General features: G+C 41.5%; 1 protein-coding gene across 1 annotated transcript in view; it reads left to right on the forward strand.

Moving 5' to 3' along the window:
* Positions 1 to 15,290, forward strand: part of OTOGL (otogelin like) — a 1,067,300-nt gene that overhangs the window by 258,614 nt on the left and 793,396 nt on the right. Inside the window, exons 18-19 of the mRNA XM_078649280.1 lie at positions 8,954 to 9,119; positions 13,026 to 13,100. Coding sequence (XP_078505406.1) covers positions 8,954 to 9,119; positions 13,026 to 13,100 — 241 coding nt within the window. The remainder of the gene's footprint in view (positions 1 to 8,953; positions 9,120 to 13,025; positions 13,101 to 15,290) is intronic.

Consider the following 15,290-nt stretch of genomic DNA (forward strand, 5'->3'; position numbering starts at 1 on the left):
TCAATATCTCCAGTTGTATCCGTTGGAGTTTTGTCTTTTTGGTCTTGTTTTGTTTATTAAAACACCTTCCATGCTCATGACGAGCTCAGCTCGTCATGCAGTACACTGCTCGTGTGCTCATTACGAGCTGAGCTCGTCATGAACAAAGGGATTTAAGGGAGTTCAGCACCAAGCGGGAATTGCTGTAGCATTGAAGGTGTTAAAGTAAGAGCTATTTTTCTAACATGGTGTGGAAGCTTTTTGTGTGGTGTTTTCACTGTTTTACTGTTTTAAGTGTTGCACAAATACTTTACACATTGCTTCTTAAGTTAAGCCTGATTGCTCTGTGACAAGCTACCAAGGGGTGAGCACAGGTTAATTTTGGGTTTCGTATGCCTTACCCTGACTAAGATTGTGGTTCCTGCTTGGACAGGGTGCCTACGTCTGCCAACCAGAAACCCAGTTTCTAACGGTGATGACCCCAGAGTCTTCACAATTAGGATGTGAGGTAAGGGAGGTGCTTTCCACTGCCACAAGGCATGAGTGCATGTTGCTGATTTTTTACCCCACCAGTGAAGCCCTCCTCCTGCTTCACCTTTACCACCATAATGCCCTTGACTTTCACAATTGCTTGATTCCGGATAACCTGGTTGTATGAGCTTTGAAGATAGTGAGCACTCCTGTCTGTGGCCCATTAAAAGCCTCTCCCATACTGATACTGGTTCATTCGTAAAAAGGATCTTTGCTTACTACCAATCACTGGCTGTAGATGGAAGGTGATTGTCATGGACTTATTGTGCATTCTTGGCTAGGGGCAATTAAATACATTCAAACAGTCCTCACTTTAACAGGGCTTTGAGGTGCTGGCTTACACAACAGGAGGGCAACTGGAGAGGACAGGTGCTGAACATGACTAAGGAATCACACTACTGGTGTGGCACATCTTCATGGCTGTGGCTACTGAAACTCAACAGCCACAAAGGGCAAGACACCTGGCAAGAGTTCTGCATTCCACGAATAATGCTGTCTCCTGCATCTGAAGATCACATACTCTGTGCCATCAGGCTGATCATGCTTCAGTCACTCCCCTTGTGGAGGAGCTGGTGATGGCAAGCAGGCCTGCTGGTGGCCGATTACAAGGCATGAGACTGCTTGTCACTTCATGTGTCATTGATTTGCTGTTACTTAGCCCCCCACAGAAGGCAATTCATAAGACCTAGATCCTACCCTGCTTGAGTCACTTTGCTGGAATGGCGGGACTCAAAGGAGCCAAAAGCACCTCTCAGCCCTCTGCAGAAAGTCAGCCCCTTAATGCCATGGATGCTGTTGCTTTTGATTTGCTGCAACATCAGTCAAGCAACCAGGGAGAGGAGTTTGAGCCTAATGCATCAAGCTTTGGACTTATACATTTGGTGAGATTTTGGAGGCGATTGGAATGATCAGGACTCCTCATGAGGCAAAAGAAGATGCGACAGCCGTTGATGTTAGTGTCGTGTGAGGATCAGAAAAAACTGGATGAGACAGGGACTTGAGCCAAGCTTACTCTGCAGGCACTGCAACTTCAGATGTCTAAGCTACAACAACAACTTCAGAATCTCCATAATTGCTTGTGCATTTTAGAAAGCAGGATGCTGAAGGCGGTTACAGGCATAGCAACATTATAATTGTTGGTGTTAGACCTGGCATCCTTGGTGTGGTTTTCTCTGACTTTTAGTCTTCAGACCTCCTGTCTTTGTTTTTGCTAGCTTTAGGACTCGGGGCACTTTATCACTGCTAAACAGTGCTAAAGTGCATGTGCTATCTGCTTTAAACATGGTAACATTGAGTAATCCACGATTGGCATATTTAATTTACTTGTAAAGTGCACTACATGTGCCTAGGGCCAGTAAATTAAATACTACTAGTGGGCCTATGGCACTGATTATGCCACCCACTTCAATAGCATCTTCTACTCAAAACATCAAACAAAGTGGAGTACTCTTATCTCTCTTCATCTACGAGTAACTAACACAACCAAAATTCCTTATGGAACTAAACACACTATTGCCCCCTCCCAAAGCTTAAACGGGGAGGTTGTCATATCCATCTTTATGATGGGGAATATACTAATTCAAGGAACGAGCCAACACCTCATCATCTTTGAATGCCATTTCCTGACAGATCTCCCTTATCTCAAACACAACCCAGCACCATCTCTCCAGCAAGACCACACTGCTACATTATCCACCAACTATGCCCCCTCATGAGCTTTAATGGCCACATAGTCTTACACGCATACCAGGTCCAAGCCTGCTCCAATCCCAGGTTCTCCACTGAGCTCCCCCACCCCCTTCGAACACAAACATGATCTCCAACATGGAACCCACCCAGCCAAAAGAAACACATTACACCTCCAACCCCAACAACCAAGATTTCACCATGAATATGAATCATCTTCCCGCTACCAAAATTGGACCAATTGACCAACCCTTCTCTTGTGGCACCAAAACTTTCCCTGACCTACTAAACACAATCCTTAGCCACATAGAAAATAAAATTGTTCAGACACCCGAAAATACTACTGGGCTGCACATCTTTCTGCCATAAATCAGGGTACATACAGTGGTGGAGACAATCCCGGTTATGGGATTGACAGGTGGCTCATCCCCGGTGGGAATTTTGAGACTACACTTTACTCTAAACCAGGCAGATATTCCCTCACGGGACCCACAAAACACTCAGTCCAACTCTGGCACATTGTTAATCGTAAGCTAGGATGGGCTGACAAACTTACACTAGCCACCCAGCTCTGGGTCTCTGAAAAGCTGGGAACACTGGGTCGCACAAAAGGGTTCCACATCTGGGACCTGTTAGGGATCTCTCATATAAAAGACTTATGGGGACCTACTGGGGTGGTGACATTCGCCTCGCTTCAACACACGTATAACTTGGAACATACGGAACATTTTTGATATATGCAAGTCAGGCACTCCCTCCAGGCGAACATCCTACCTGGGACGGTATTGCCGGAGTCCTCCCCCCTTGAGGACAGATTACTGGACGACCACCTTCCAGAAAAGGCTATCTCCCTCACATACAAAAAACTTTAAAAATACACCACACCCCAGACACTCTGCTTGCGCTTAGGAGAAAGTGGGAGGCAGATGGTCTTGAGATAGACGACGAAGAGTGGAGAGAAGCACTCTCCTCTCCCAGAGAGGTAGCAATATCAGCAAAACTGAGATTGATACAATTGAAAGTTTTACACCGTGTCTATATCTCGGGTACCAGATTGGTATTGATGGGCAGAAGTGAGGACGGTCTCTGTAGGAGAGAGTGTGGGGAGGTGGGGACGGTCCTTCATATATTGTGGGAGTGCCCTCTAATGCAAGCCTACTGGAAGCGGGTGCACAACTGTATACTCAATGTTTGGGGGGTCGAATTATGGCCTTAAGTCAAGAGGTTGCTTTTGAACATTTGGGAACCCACAGATCTATCAGCGAAAGGCAGACTGCGGGTGACGCCGGGACTCACCATTGCGAAACGAAATATAGCACACATATGGGGAGCGGCACCACCTCCAACGCTCAGTGCATGGAAGAAAGACATGGACTGGTGCATGCTGCAGGAAAAGACAGTCTATGTGGCCCAGGGTTGCCCCTTGGAAGTGGATGGCAGTTTGGTCAAAATGGAATGAATACCGTGGTAATCTGTGTGATCCTCCCCTTTTCCCTTCCCTTGACGAACCGTTGACTCCGTAAGAGACTAATGTATTGTTACCATCTTGTATGCTATGCCACCAGCTGTGACATATTTCTATGACAAGTTGTAAATGTAACACTGTGTAGTTGCATTCCTGTGGGGACTGACCATCAAGCTTTCCTTTGCTAATAAAATCAGTTTTATAAAAAAAAAGGAAAGAAAATTGACTCCCTTGCAGAAGAAATCTCACACATAAAAATAAAACTCCGGACCCAGACCAAATTATTTTGCAAAGCCAACTCTATGTCAGGGAAAGCATCTCTGTATACAAGGTCTCAGAGTGATAACGAGCTAACCTACTGGACCTCAATATCCCTTGGTCACTAATCTCACACACCTCACCAAGCCCTAAACCAGCAATCTCCTCTGAAGCGATATTTCTTTGTGAATCATAATGCACAAAAGCATCCCTAAATAACCCCAGGCCGTCATCCAGTACCCCATCGGCACAAATAGAATCCCCCAAACAAACGTAGTGCCCAGAAACCCAGCTCAATACACCACCATCAAAACACTGCTCTCCCTAAGCAATAGTCCTGACTCCTTAAACTGTTTACTCTTGTACTGTCAATCAGCAGTTAAGAATGCAACTGAAATAGCTGAAACCATACTAACAGATGACTTTGACATTACATTCCTAACTACAATTTGGCTTAATTAACACTTAACCCCCATACTTGATCTGGTCACCCCATTTGACTATTCTATTAAAAGACAGGACCGACCAGGACATACAGGAGGTGATTTTGAAATCATTCATAAAGTTATCATCCATCTCAAAACCTTTGAGACCACAAACTACTTAACATTTGAATACCTAAGAGTTATACTCATAACAAAAAGGTGCAACCCCTATCAAACTTCATACCCTTTATTACCCCCTGGTTATCGCTTAATCTACATAGAAGAACTATCTGACCTGATAACACAGGCGTTCCTAACTGACAACAATGACGTGTTCTTAAGCGACTTCAATCTTCACTTAAATGATACAGATGACACCACCATCTGTAACTTAATAAACATACTTTAAATCAATGACTTCAAGCAACTCTGCAAAGAGCAGGCCCAAAACAGAGGCGCTACTCTTGATGCAATAATTAAAAGAAGTGAACTTGTCTCGCTTCGATTTATCACGCCCATCGACTGGTCGGATCACCGTCTCATACACTTCAACCTAAAGGACAACCCCAGACCCTATTTAGCCAAATCTAATAAACACATACACTGGATATGGAAAATCCAACATATCCTGATTTTGACTCTGAAAACCAAGATCAACACCCAACTTCATTCAAATCCTCATCTGCACATGGTAGATGACCTCACTTACCACTATAACTCAACAATGACAAACCTGTTTGACCAATTGGCCTGGCTCAAACTTAAGAGATCCAGGAAGATCAGTATATATCATGGTTCAATCCAGATGTAAACACAGAAAAGAGTCAAACTAAGAATGACTGAAAGATTGTAGAGACAGAACCCTCCACCACCTCACCTTGCTCTCCTGAGGTGTGAATGCCTCTCCTACAAAAAAAACATCTTTAGAGAAAAGGCTGCTTTCTTCTGCAACCAACTTGACTGGACAAGAATAGACCAAGGGAGCTAATTAAGCAACACACTAAACCCACTTCCCATTAGAAAACAATAACCATTAATGAACTCTGTGAAGAAATAGCACACTTATTTACTGAGAAAATAATGAAAATCTAACTTTCTCTTACCCATGTCACAAGTCATACACCTCATCATTCCCTCTCTAAAGACGTATCCATCTCTATGTTAACTTCCTCTCCAGGCTCTACCTCAGACACAAGCAAACCACAAAAAATGAAAGTCAAGAAGAATCTTTACCCACTGAAAACCAATGCCAGTTGGTCAGAGTTCAAACTGTTGAAAGAAGGAGATTCCATAAGATAATTAAAAACTTAAAACCCACATTCCATGTCACCCATCCCCTTCCCTCTTCCCTAGTACCGGACCTTAACCACATCATCTCACCATCCTGGACCAAAATCATCAATGCTTCTCTCTCGTCCGGCTGTGTTCACCCTCTCAAAAAGCCTGGAGCAGATCCTAATGACTTCAACAACTTCAGACCTTTCCCAACCTTACTTTCCTAGCAAAAGCGTTGGAAAAATGTATCTTGACCCAATTCCACCAATACATCAACAAATTCAACCTTCATGACACCTTCCAATCAGAATTCAGACAAAGCTGTAGCACAGAAGCTGCTATGATCTATATATCAGACAACATTGTCAGATCTCTAGATGAAAGTGATTCTTGCCTCTTAATCCTAATCCAGGTTAAAAAAAGCTACTATTGTCCATTATATAATAGTTTGCGGGTCTCTTCATTGATGAGAACTAACCTCCTAGAATAACCTTTTGGTGTGCCACTTGCAATGTGCCTGTGAAACCTGACCCTGGCTTTCTTGTTGAGAGCTTTGAGTCCCCCCCAGGCTCCGCCATGCGGAAATCAGGATTTAGTCCCCCTGACTGTAGTTGTGTAGATTTCCTCTCCTACTGCTAGCAGAGACACAGGTCTCCCTCTAGTTTGAGGACCACCGGCATACAGAAATGCTTTAATGTGAATCAGAACAGCTAGTACGAATATCTAAAGTAGGTTTAGGAGGGATTGATACTTGCAGACTTTTAGGCTAGCCACTGAATAACTAAAATGAGTTCCAAACAAAAATTTAATTCTATGTAAATTTAATTATATGGATATCCTGAATATCTGTCATGGGTGATACAGAATGTCTAGACATGTTGGATATCCCTCAGCTAATGGGAACCGGAGTGCTATATTTTCACAACTCTCGCAGGTGGAAAGTGGTCACTTATCATGTGAGAGACTTTTAGCAATGCCCAGGACTTAAAGTCAACAAATCAAGAATGCAGGGTCTTACAGTGCCTTACAGGACTCTAATTATATAGAGAACATGGAAACTACATTTCAGTACCAAGCTATAGTCATAAAATACCTTAGATTACTGTAAATTTGTCTGTCTTGATGCAATAAATACAAGAAGTGAACTTGTCTCTCTTTGAACTATCACGCCCATCGACTGGTCGACCCACCATCTCATACACTTTAACCTGAAGGCCAACCCGAGACCCTACCAAGCCACATCTAACAAATACGTACACTGGATATGGAAAATCCAACATATCCTGCTATCAACTCTGGAAACCAAGATCAACACCCAACTTTGCTCACATCCTCATCTGCACACGGTAGATGATTTCACTGACCACTATAGCTCAATGATAACAAGCTGGCTTGACCAATTGGCCTGACTCAAACTTAAGAGATCCAGAAAGATCCATTCTGTTTTATGGTTCAATCCAGATGTAAACACAGAGAGGAGTCAACTAAGAAAGACTGAAAGATTGTGGAAACAGAACCCTCCACCAGCTCACCTTGCTCTCTTGAGGTGTGAATGCCTCTCCTACAAAAAAAAATCTTCAGAGAACAGGCTGCTTTCTTTCGCCCCCAACTTGACTTGAGAAGAATAGACCAAGGGATCCCAAGTAACCCGCAAAAAACCAAAGTCAAGAAGGATCTTTACCCACTGAAAAACAATGCCAGTTAGTCAGAGTCCAAACTGTTGACAGAAGGAGAGACCACAAGATAATTGAAAACTTGAAACTCACATTCCATTTCACCCATCCCCTTCTCTCTTCCCTCGTGCAGAACTTTAACCACATCATCTCACCATTCTGGACTAAAATCATCAATGCTTTTCTCTGTGTTCTAGACTCCTTTCAACTGGACCAAGTCACACCCATTCTAAAAAAGCCTGGAGCAGATCCTATTGACTTCAACAACTTCAGACCTTTCACCACCCTTACGTTCCTAGCAAAAGCATTGGAAAAATGGGTCTTGATCCAATTCAACCAATACATCAACAAATTCAATCTTCATGACACCTTCCAATCAGAATTCAGACAAAGCTGTAGCACGGAAGCTGCTATGATCAATACATCAGATGAAATTCTTAGATCTCTAGATGAAGATTCTTGCCTCTTAATTCTACTTGATCTATCAGAAGCATTTGACACAGTTAACCACCAAGCTTTAATGAAACCCTCAAGAATCTCACCAGCACCAATTGCACGATTTGAGATAGTTTACGTTCTATCTACAACATCAATCTCAACAAATAAAAATCTGCAATTGTCTCTCACAACCTATCCCACTTCTGCAAGGAGCTCCACAAGGCTCCATCCTCGCTCCAGCACTTTTTAACCTCCTCATGGAACTCCGCACAATTATCCTGAAGCAAGCAGGCTTGAAATATCACCTATATGCGAATGACACACAATTTTACTACAAAATATCATCCTTCAGCGACATTTGCCATCCCAGTCATGTCACCTGAGGCAGGTTTCAGGCACAAATAAGGTAGGCCAAATTTCTAAAACTCACATTTTCAAAGTTGTAACTTAAAATCCAACTTTACCATTAAAGAAGATTTTAATTACAAATTAGCAGACACCAAACACGACATGCATTCTTGTTCCCAATTAAAAGTTAGCACTTATTAAATGTAATAAGGCAAACTAAAGCTATCCTAAAGGAGAGGTAGACATCACTGAAGTGAAAAACAAATTTACGAGTATTTCACTACCAGGATACGTAAAACGTAGAAGTGCATGTCTAAACTTTTATTTACGATGCACCATGCCCTATAGGCTACCTCAGTCGTATCTTAAGGATGGCTTATATCTAATAAAAGTGGAGTTTAAGGCTTGACATTGAGAGTATATTGCCAAGTCGAATTGGCATAAGAACAATACATTTAAGTAGCAAAGGCAGACCTGGGACATGTTTTAAGTGACTACTTAAGTGGATGGCACCATAATTTACAGGGCCCCGGTATATGGAACACCAATCTACAAGGGACTTATAAGTAAATCAAGTATGTCAATCGGGTGTAAACCAATTTTATCATATTTTAGGGAGGGAGCACAAACACTTTAGCACTGGTTAGAAGTGGTACAGTACACAGAGTTCTAAGGCCAGCAAAAACAAATTTTAACAAAAAAGTAGAGGACAAAAAAAAAGTTTGGGGGAAGATAATCTTATAGCTAACAGGTCTAACAAAGTATATCTCAAAATGGGCAAAATGATTACAAGTGCAATTGAAATTTTGACTTTATTCCTTATTTTATTGTTTTGTTATTTTGTACTTAATGTGATCAAAATATTTCCTTTTTAGGTGTAATATGCCGACATGGGATGTTGTATCACCAGTGTTCTTCATCGTGTGGTCGTTCTTGCTCCTCGATTTCCACTGAGGAGGTTTGCGGGCCTGAATGTATTGAAGGCTGCAATTGTCCTGACGGAAAATACTTTGAAGAGTCAATTAACTTTTGTGTGGCATTGTAAGTCATTTGTCTTATTTTCTTTTCTTACTGTATTCAGCAATGACTAGATGAGGGGTTTATGGGCCTAATACCCAATAAAGGTGAATACAGTGAATTATTGGGTTAAAGGTTGTTTTTTCTCTGTGTACGTTAAGAGTAAGCAGGAGGTAACTTCATAAATCTGTGGACCAACCAAATTCATGTATTATGGAATGGAATTGAGGCTGGTGAGCTGGATAGCCTTATAGAGAATTTAGGGCCAGATGTAGGTAGGCATTTACCGGTCGGTAACGGCCGAATTCGGCCGTTACCGACCGGTAAATGCAATTTGAGATGTAGGGCCCTGTATTTTACAGAATCGGTAAATTTACCGATCGGTAAATTTACCGATTCTGGAAAATACCGTGTCGGTATTTTTACCGATTCGGTAAAATTGATATGTAGGTGGGACTCTTCTGAGTCCCACAAGCATTAAAAAATCGGTATTTTACCATCAAATCCTATTTGATGGTAAAATACTGATTCCGGTGTGCATGCACATGTGTGCATGCATGCACGCACACCTGTGCCATATGACAGGCAGACCTGCCCTTAGGGCAGGTATGCCTGCCACATGGCACCCAAACCCGTTTTGGGGGTGCTAGGGGGTGTCAAAGTGACACCCCCTGCACCCTTGTGAAATTCGGTAATTACCGATTCGGTAATTACCGAATCGGTAATGCCTATTCATTCCTATGGGCTTCAAAGCCCATAGGAATGAATGGGCATTACCGGTCAGTATTTACCGAATCGGTAAATACCGAATTTTACCGATTCGGTAAATGCACATCTGTATTTACCTACATCTCGGTACTTCTATTTTACCACTTCTTAAATACCGAATCGGTATGATTCGGTATTTAAGAGGTGGTAAAATAAAATTACCTACATCTGGCCCCAAGTATTTTATTCTGGCCTGAAGGTAATGGCTGAATTGATTATTTTGGATTAGGGTTATATCCTCTTTTTACTGTCCTTCTCAATGGCCAAGCACAACAATCTAATGTTGCTTTCAGTAGGCCTGTGGTGAAAGCTATAAGCCAGTCCAAGCTGACCATCCAATGTCCAGGTGAAAGCTCATCAGTGTATGTCTGAGACTGTGGATGGGAAGACTGGTTGTAAAGTTCTTATAGGAGGAAGTTGGTAGTTGACAGTGTACTCAGCTTTATTGATATATTGTTTGAGTAGAAGATGGGTACCTGTGAAATCCAAGGGTTGTAGTAGGTTGGGCGAGTGTGGGATTGTCTATTCTCATGGCTGCTCAGTCATCTAGGAATGGGCTGGTGAGTAACAGCTTTTTAGTGATAGAAGAATAAACACAGCTCTTCTGACTTTTTAAAGATTTTGTTTTTGTTATCCTGGGCCCTTCTAATGAATGACAGTTTAATGGGTGTTTAGATAGAAATTGCAAAGGACTAAAGAGAGAGGTCCAGTCGGTTCACCACATATATGAGTAACTCCATGTAGACATGTATGCGCTTGGCATGACACAGGTCATTAGAACAATGTCTGAAAGTTCATGCCCATTTTGGACACGTTGGCTTATTTGACCTATTTGTCAGGGAGGAGGAGACACAGGACATGATGTTGTCCAAAAACTCAGCAAGGTTGTTAATGTGTTCATTAGGATCACTTGCTCAATGGTGTGACCGGCCACCTAAAGACTCAATAGTGCTTGGAGAAAACAACCCTTATCAAATCTTGTCAAATTTATTTAATACAGTTAAAACAAGCCATAAAATTAGAATATACTAATTAAAAATTACGCTTCCGGTTATTAACTTAACCATCCATTATGAAACCTTCATGGTGGTTATTTTGATGCAGCATAGAAGGCAAAACGTTAATTATTGATGTGCTAATAGGTTCTTATCAAGTATGCAGGCATGAGCATATGTTGTCACATATTTGCCAGATCTTTGTAAAGAAAAGGCTGACACAGTCCACCGTAAACATATATTTAGCATATCAAAAAGTTACTGACTTATTTTAGATTGTCATATATTAACACTCACCATAGTATGATCAACTACATTAATGAAGAGTGGGCCATACGTTGAGGCATATGGTATTGTTTCATACAGCGATTTAGAAATAGACATGATGTATATCAGCGTCTCCAATATAACTTAGTTTGCAGAATGCCCAGTGAAGTGGCAAAATATAGATGAAAGGAGAAAGAGTGGCATGCCTTTGTCAAAAGTTTAGAACAGCACATGTATGCTACAAGCAGATGAGGTGAAACAGGGAGAGGCGGAGGTTTGCTGCTTGGGTAGAATGTGAATCAGTTTTAACACTATTTTATATATTTTTATTTTCCTTCATACAATACTATGCTTCCCTAACTCTTTTACTTAATTTAACATTAAGAGACCAAACAGTAATGTTTCTTCATATAGATATTAGCAACATATGTAGCACCGACATTTTAAGCATTTATAAAACTCTGGCTCCCATTGAGATGTTGGCTTTTAATATCAATAACTAAAGTTTAGGAGAATACTATTGACTATCTAGGCATGAAGCTTGAAAAAAATGCATTTATCTATAACAGACAAACATTAAGAAATTGTAAGTAACTTGTGCTATTTTAAAGAGCAAAGAGTGTACAACAGACCACACAGCCAAAGATGTTCCCTGAGTGGGGAACATCCTTTACAACGCGGATGTTACCCCGCGCTACCATTATGACGCGTCTCTTACAACGCAAGTCGTAACCACGACTTGCGCTGGAGGGCGCTCAAGGTCAAGGAATAGTTAATTTACTATTCCAACACCTTCCCTACTATCCACAGGGACTGGTGTTGGAATAGTAAATTAAACTATTCCTAAGTCCGCAACCTACAGCGCAAGTCGTGGTAACTACTTGAGTTGTAAAACACGCGTTGTAACGGTACGCGTGGTAATAGCCCGCGTCGTACCGTCATACATCCACCTTGAGTGATTGCTGCATCAGTTTTCATAAACATAAACTTAATTGATTGAAACTGGCTTACGAAGTGCTTTTACGCAATTAGTTCTCCTCAATAATGAGATTCTGATGGTATATTATAATTAAATATAGACTAGTAGCTTGTTTCTTGTTAGAGATTCCATCAACCCAGACTAGTGATAATATAAAAAAATCGTACAGCCTACATGTTTCATTTATTTGTCAACCCGATAATATTTTTCTACAGCCTTCTGAAAGTCTTTCAGGAGGAAATACGTTAGATACCCAGTTTTTGTCAATGTTCACCTGATCTGAGTAAACAAAATCTCCACCAGACTAGTCCAGGTTAAAAAAGCTACTATTAGCCTTTATATTATGGCTTGCAGATCTCTTCATTGATGAAAACTAACCTCCTAGAATAACTTTTTAGTTTGCTACCTGCAATGTGCCTGTGAAACCTGATTTTTTAGGATGGAGCTTGCACACAAGTCAAAGGCTCTTCCTATGCAAATGAGAAAAATACCCACTTCATATTGCACAGGAACCAAACTTCATTTATGAAATGCATATTACAGAAATGTTCATGCATTAAGTTGAAACCCCATTATTTAATATGCAATCCCTTGTAGGGCAAAAACAGACGCAAAACTCATGTGTGGTATCTGGGCACTTTTGTAGATATGATACCTGTGCATACATCTATAGAGCAATTTTGGCATCTTAAATTTGATCCAAAGACGCTTAAATTAATGATAGATGTTTCAAACAAATGTATGCATAGCTACCAATGTGTTAAGTTACAGATCATTGTCCGTTTTCCTTTTTTTCTATCAGGATCTCTTGTGGGGACTTTACTTTGGTCAAAGTAGAATTCTTGCCAACAAGTAAGGTAGTACAGTGTATGGGAGTGCCATTATGCAAACCTGTTCTAACTGAAGATGTTTTTCCAACAGATCCAGTTGCCGTTGCTACTACAGGGGAAGAATTTATCAACCTGGGGAGATAATGCCTATACAATCAGGCTCTTGGTAAGATTCTGCATAATGCTTTTAAACAAAACTTTGGAACATTCTCCGCAGGCTATTTGAAGACTGGTGGGTCAGCCGAGACTCCACCCCTGGGAAACAGCCTTTTCTATGCAAACGTTACAACGCATGCCATTACATCGCATGATGTTGCAACGAAAAAGGTGTGCAGCAGTGGCTAGACAGTGTTGGATTTAACTCCAACACCTTTCCTACTGTTGCACACACTGGAGTTGGAATAGAAAACTAATCTATTCCAACTTCCAGCACTCCCCCGACTGAAAGTCGGGGTAAAGGTTGGCATTGTAATGGCATGCAATGTAATGGCATGTGTTGTAACGTCACATATTCTCCACTCCTGCCACAGCTAACCAGGCAAGTCTAGGTTATGAGCTGCTACGAGTGGAAATAAAACAGTGACAAGTTTGCCATTACTTGACCGCATGGTGGATCTATACTTATCATGCTAAGGAAGCCTATAGAGCATCTCTTGCTGTATACCACAAAAACATCAAAACTGTCCATAAAGTTCATATCACTAACCATATTGGCAAACCTAGCAACTCTTCCAAAGTGCTTTTTCAAAGTGCTGAACGATTTTATTAATCTCTGCGCATGCTCCAAGAAATTCTGGCTTCAGGAGAATTGTACAACTCATTAACATACTTTTGCGAAGACAAAATCAAACATATTTACCAGAACTTTCCCAGCTAGCTCGATCAGACTCGAGCTCAACTTCAATTCTCCTCCCTTTAACTGTATCTGCAGCTTATGAAAGTTTGTTTTGCTAACTCTGGAACTAATCCATAGATCTCTTGAAACAGCCAAATCTGGCTCTCCTCTAGATCTATGTCCTCTTAGGATTTCAGCACTACTTTCTAATCAGCTGGCCCCTGTCATATGCTCTTTCAATAAACATGGGAAAAATCCCCTTGTCTGGAAAGCTGCACAGATTAAGCCCATACAAAAGAAGGCCAATATTGCACCCACAAAATTCCCAAATTATCTACCCATTTTCTTGCTACCATTCCTAGGAAAGTTGTTGTAAGTTCAAATTAACAACCAACTTTCAGATTATTTAATGAACAACATGATCTTGGACCCATCACAATCTTGGTTCCGATCGCAACACGGCACTGTGACTGCCTTAGTGGCTGTCACGGATCGCATACGACTAGCTCTCAATGCTGATACATTATCTATGCTTGCGCTGTTGAATTTATCTGCAGCATTTGTCACTGTGTCTCATCCCAGGCTGCTTCAAAGGTTGTAACCAATTGGAATCTACAGACCAGCCCTACAGTGACTCTGTGACTTTCTATATAACAGAACACAAATCATCTCTCTGGGCTCCAACAAATCCTGCACAATGCTGATAGACATGTGGGTGCCCCAGGGCTCTTGTCTAATCCCTATGCTTTTCAACATGTATGTTGCCCCCCTTGCCAAGATAGGCAATTCATTCAGATTTGAAATTCTGTCCTATGCTGATGACATGCAGTTGGTTATCTCCTTTGACAAAGACTTGGTTAAAGCAAAACAACATTTTGCGACAGGGATGAAAGCAATTGCAGCCTGGATGTCCACCAACTGCCTACAATTGAATTTAGAAAAAACCCGAGATCATGCTGTTCGGTAAGGCCAAAAAGCTTGGATCGGCCAACTGGTGGCCTGCAGCACTTTGCTCTGCACCAATACCTAAATAGGTAGTCAAGAACCTCGGTGTCCGACTGGACCAACCCTAAGAGCAGGTTCTATCTTCCATTGGCACATGTTTCCACATGATGCCCCAGTTGATGAAAGCTCTCCTTTTTCTTCATCTCTTAGCGAGGAAAACCTTGGTGTAGGCGCTCATTATCAGCAGATTAGATTATGGCAACACTTTACTTGCTTCTGCTAATGAGATATTACTATCTAAATTTCAAGTTGTGCAAAATACAGTGGCCTGTCTCATTTGCCATCTTCCTTCTGGTACCGCCTCAATACCTCTTCTGAGATCCTTACATGGTTGCATGTAAGGAAAATAATAATCTTTACAATATCCTGCCTCAGTCACATGTCGCTAATGAAGAAAGGCCCCAGGTACCTCAACTGGAAGCTTAAACACTTTGTTCAGTTAGGCTTTTGAGATCTAGCAACAAAGCCTTGCTCACTGCATGGCTCATCTGAAAGTTAAGAGCAGGGGTAGGTCTT

This window comes from Lissotriton helveticus, chromosome 1_1, assembly GCF_964261635.1.
Source record: "Lissotriton helveticus chromosome 1_1, aLisHel1.1, whole genome shotgun sequence".
NCBI lineage: Eukaryota > Metazoa > Chordata > Amphibia > Caudata > Salamandridae > Lissotriton > Lissotriton helveticus.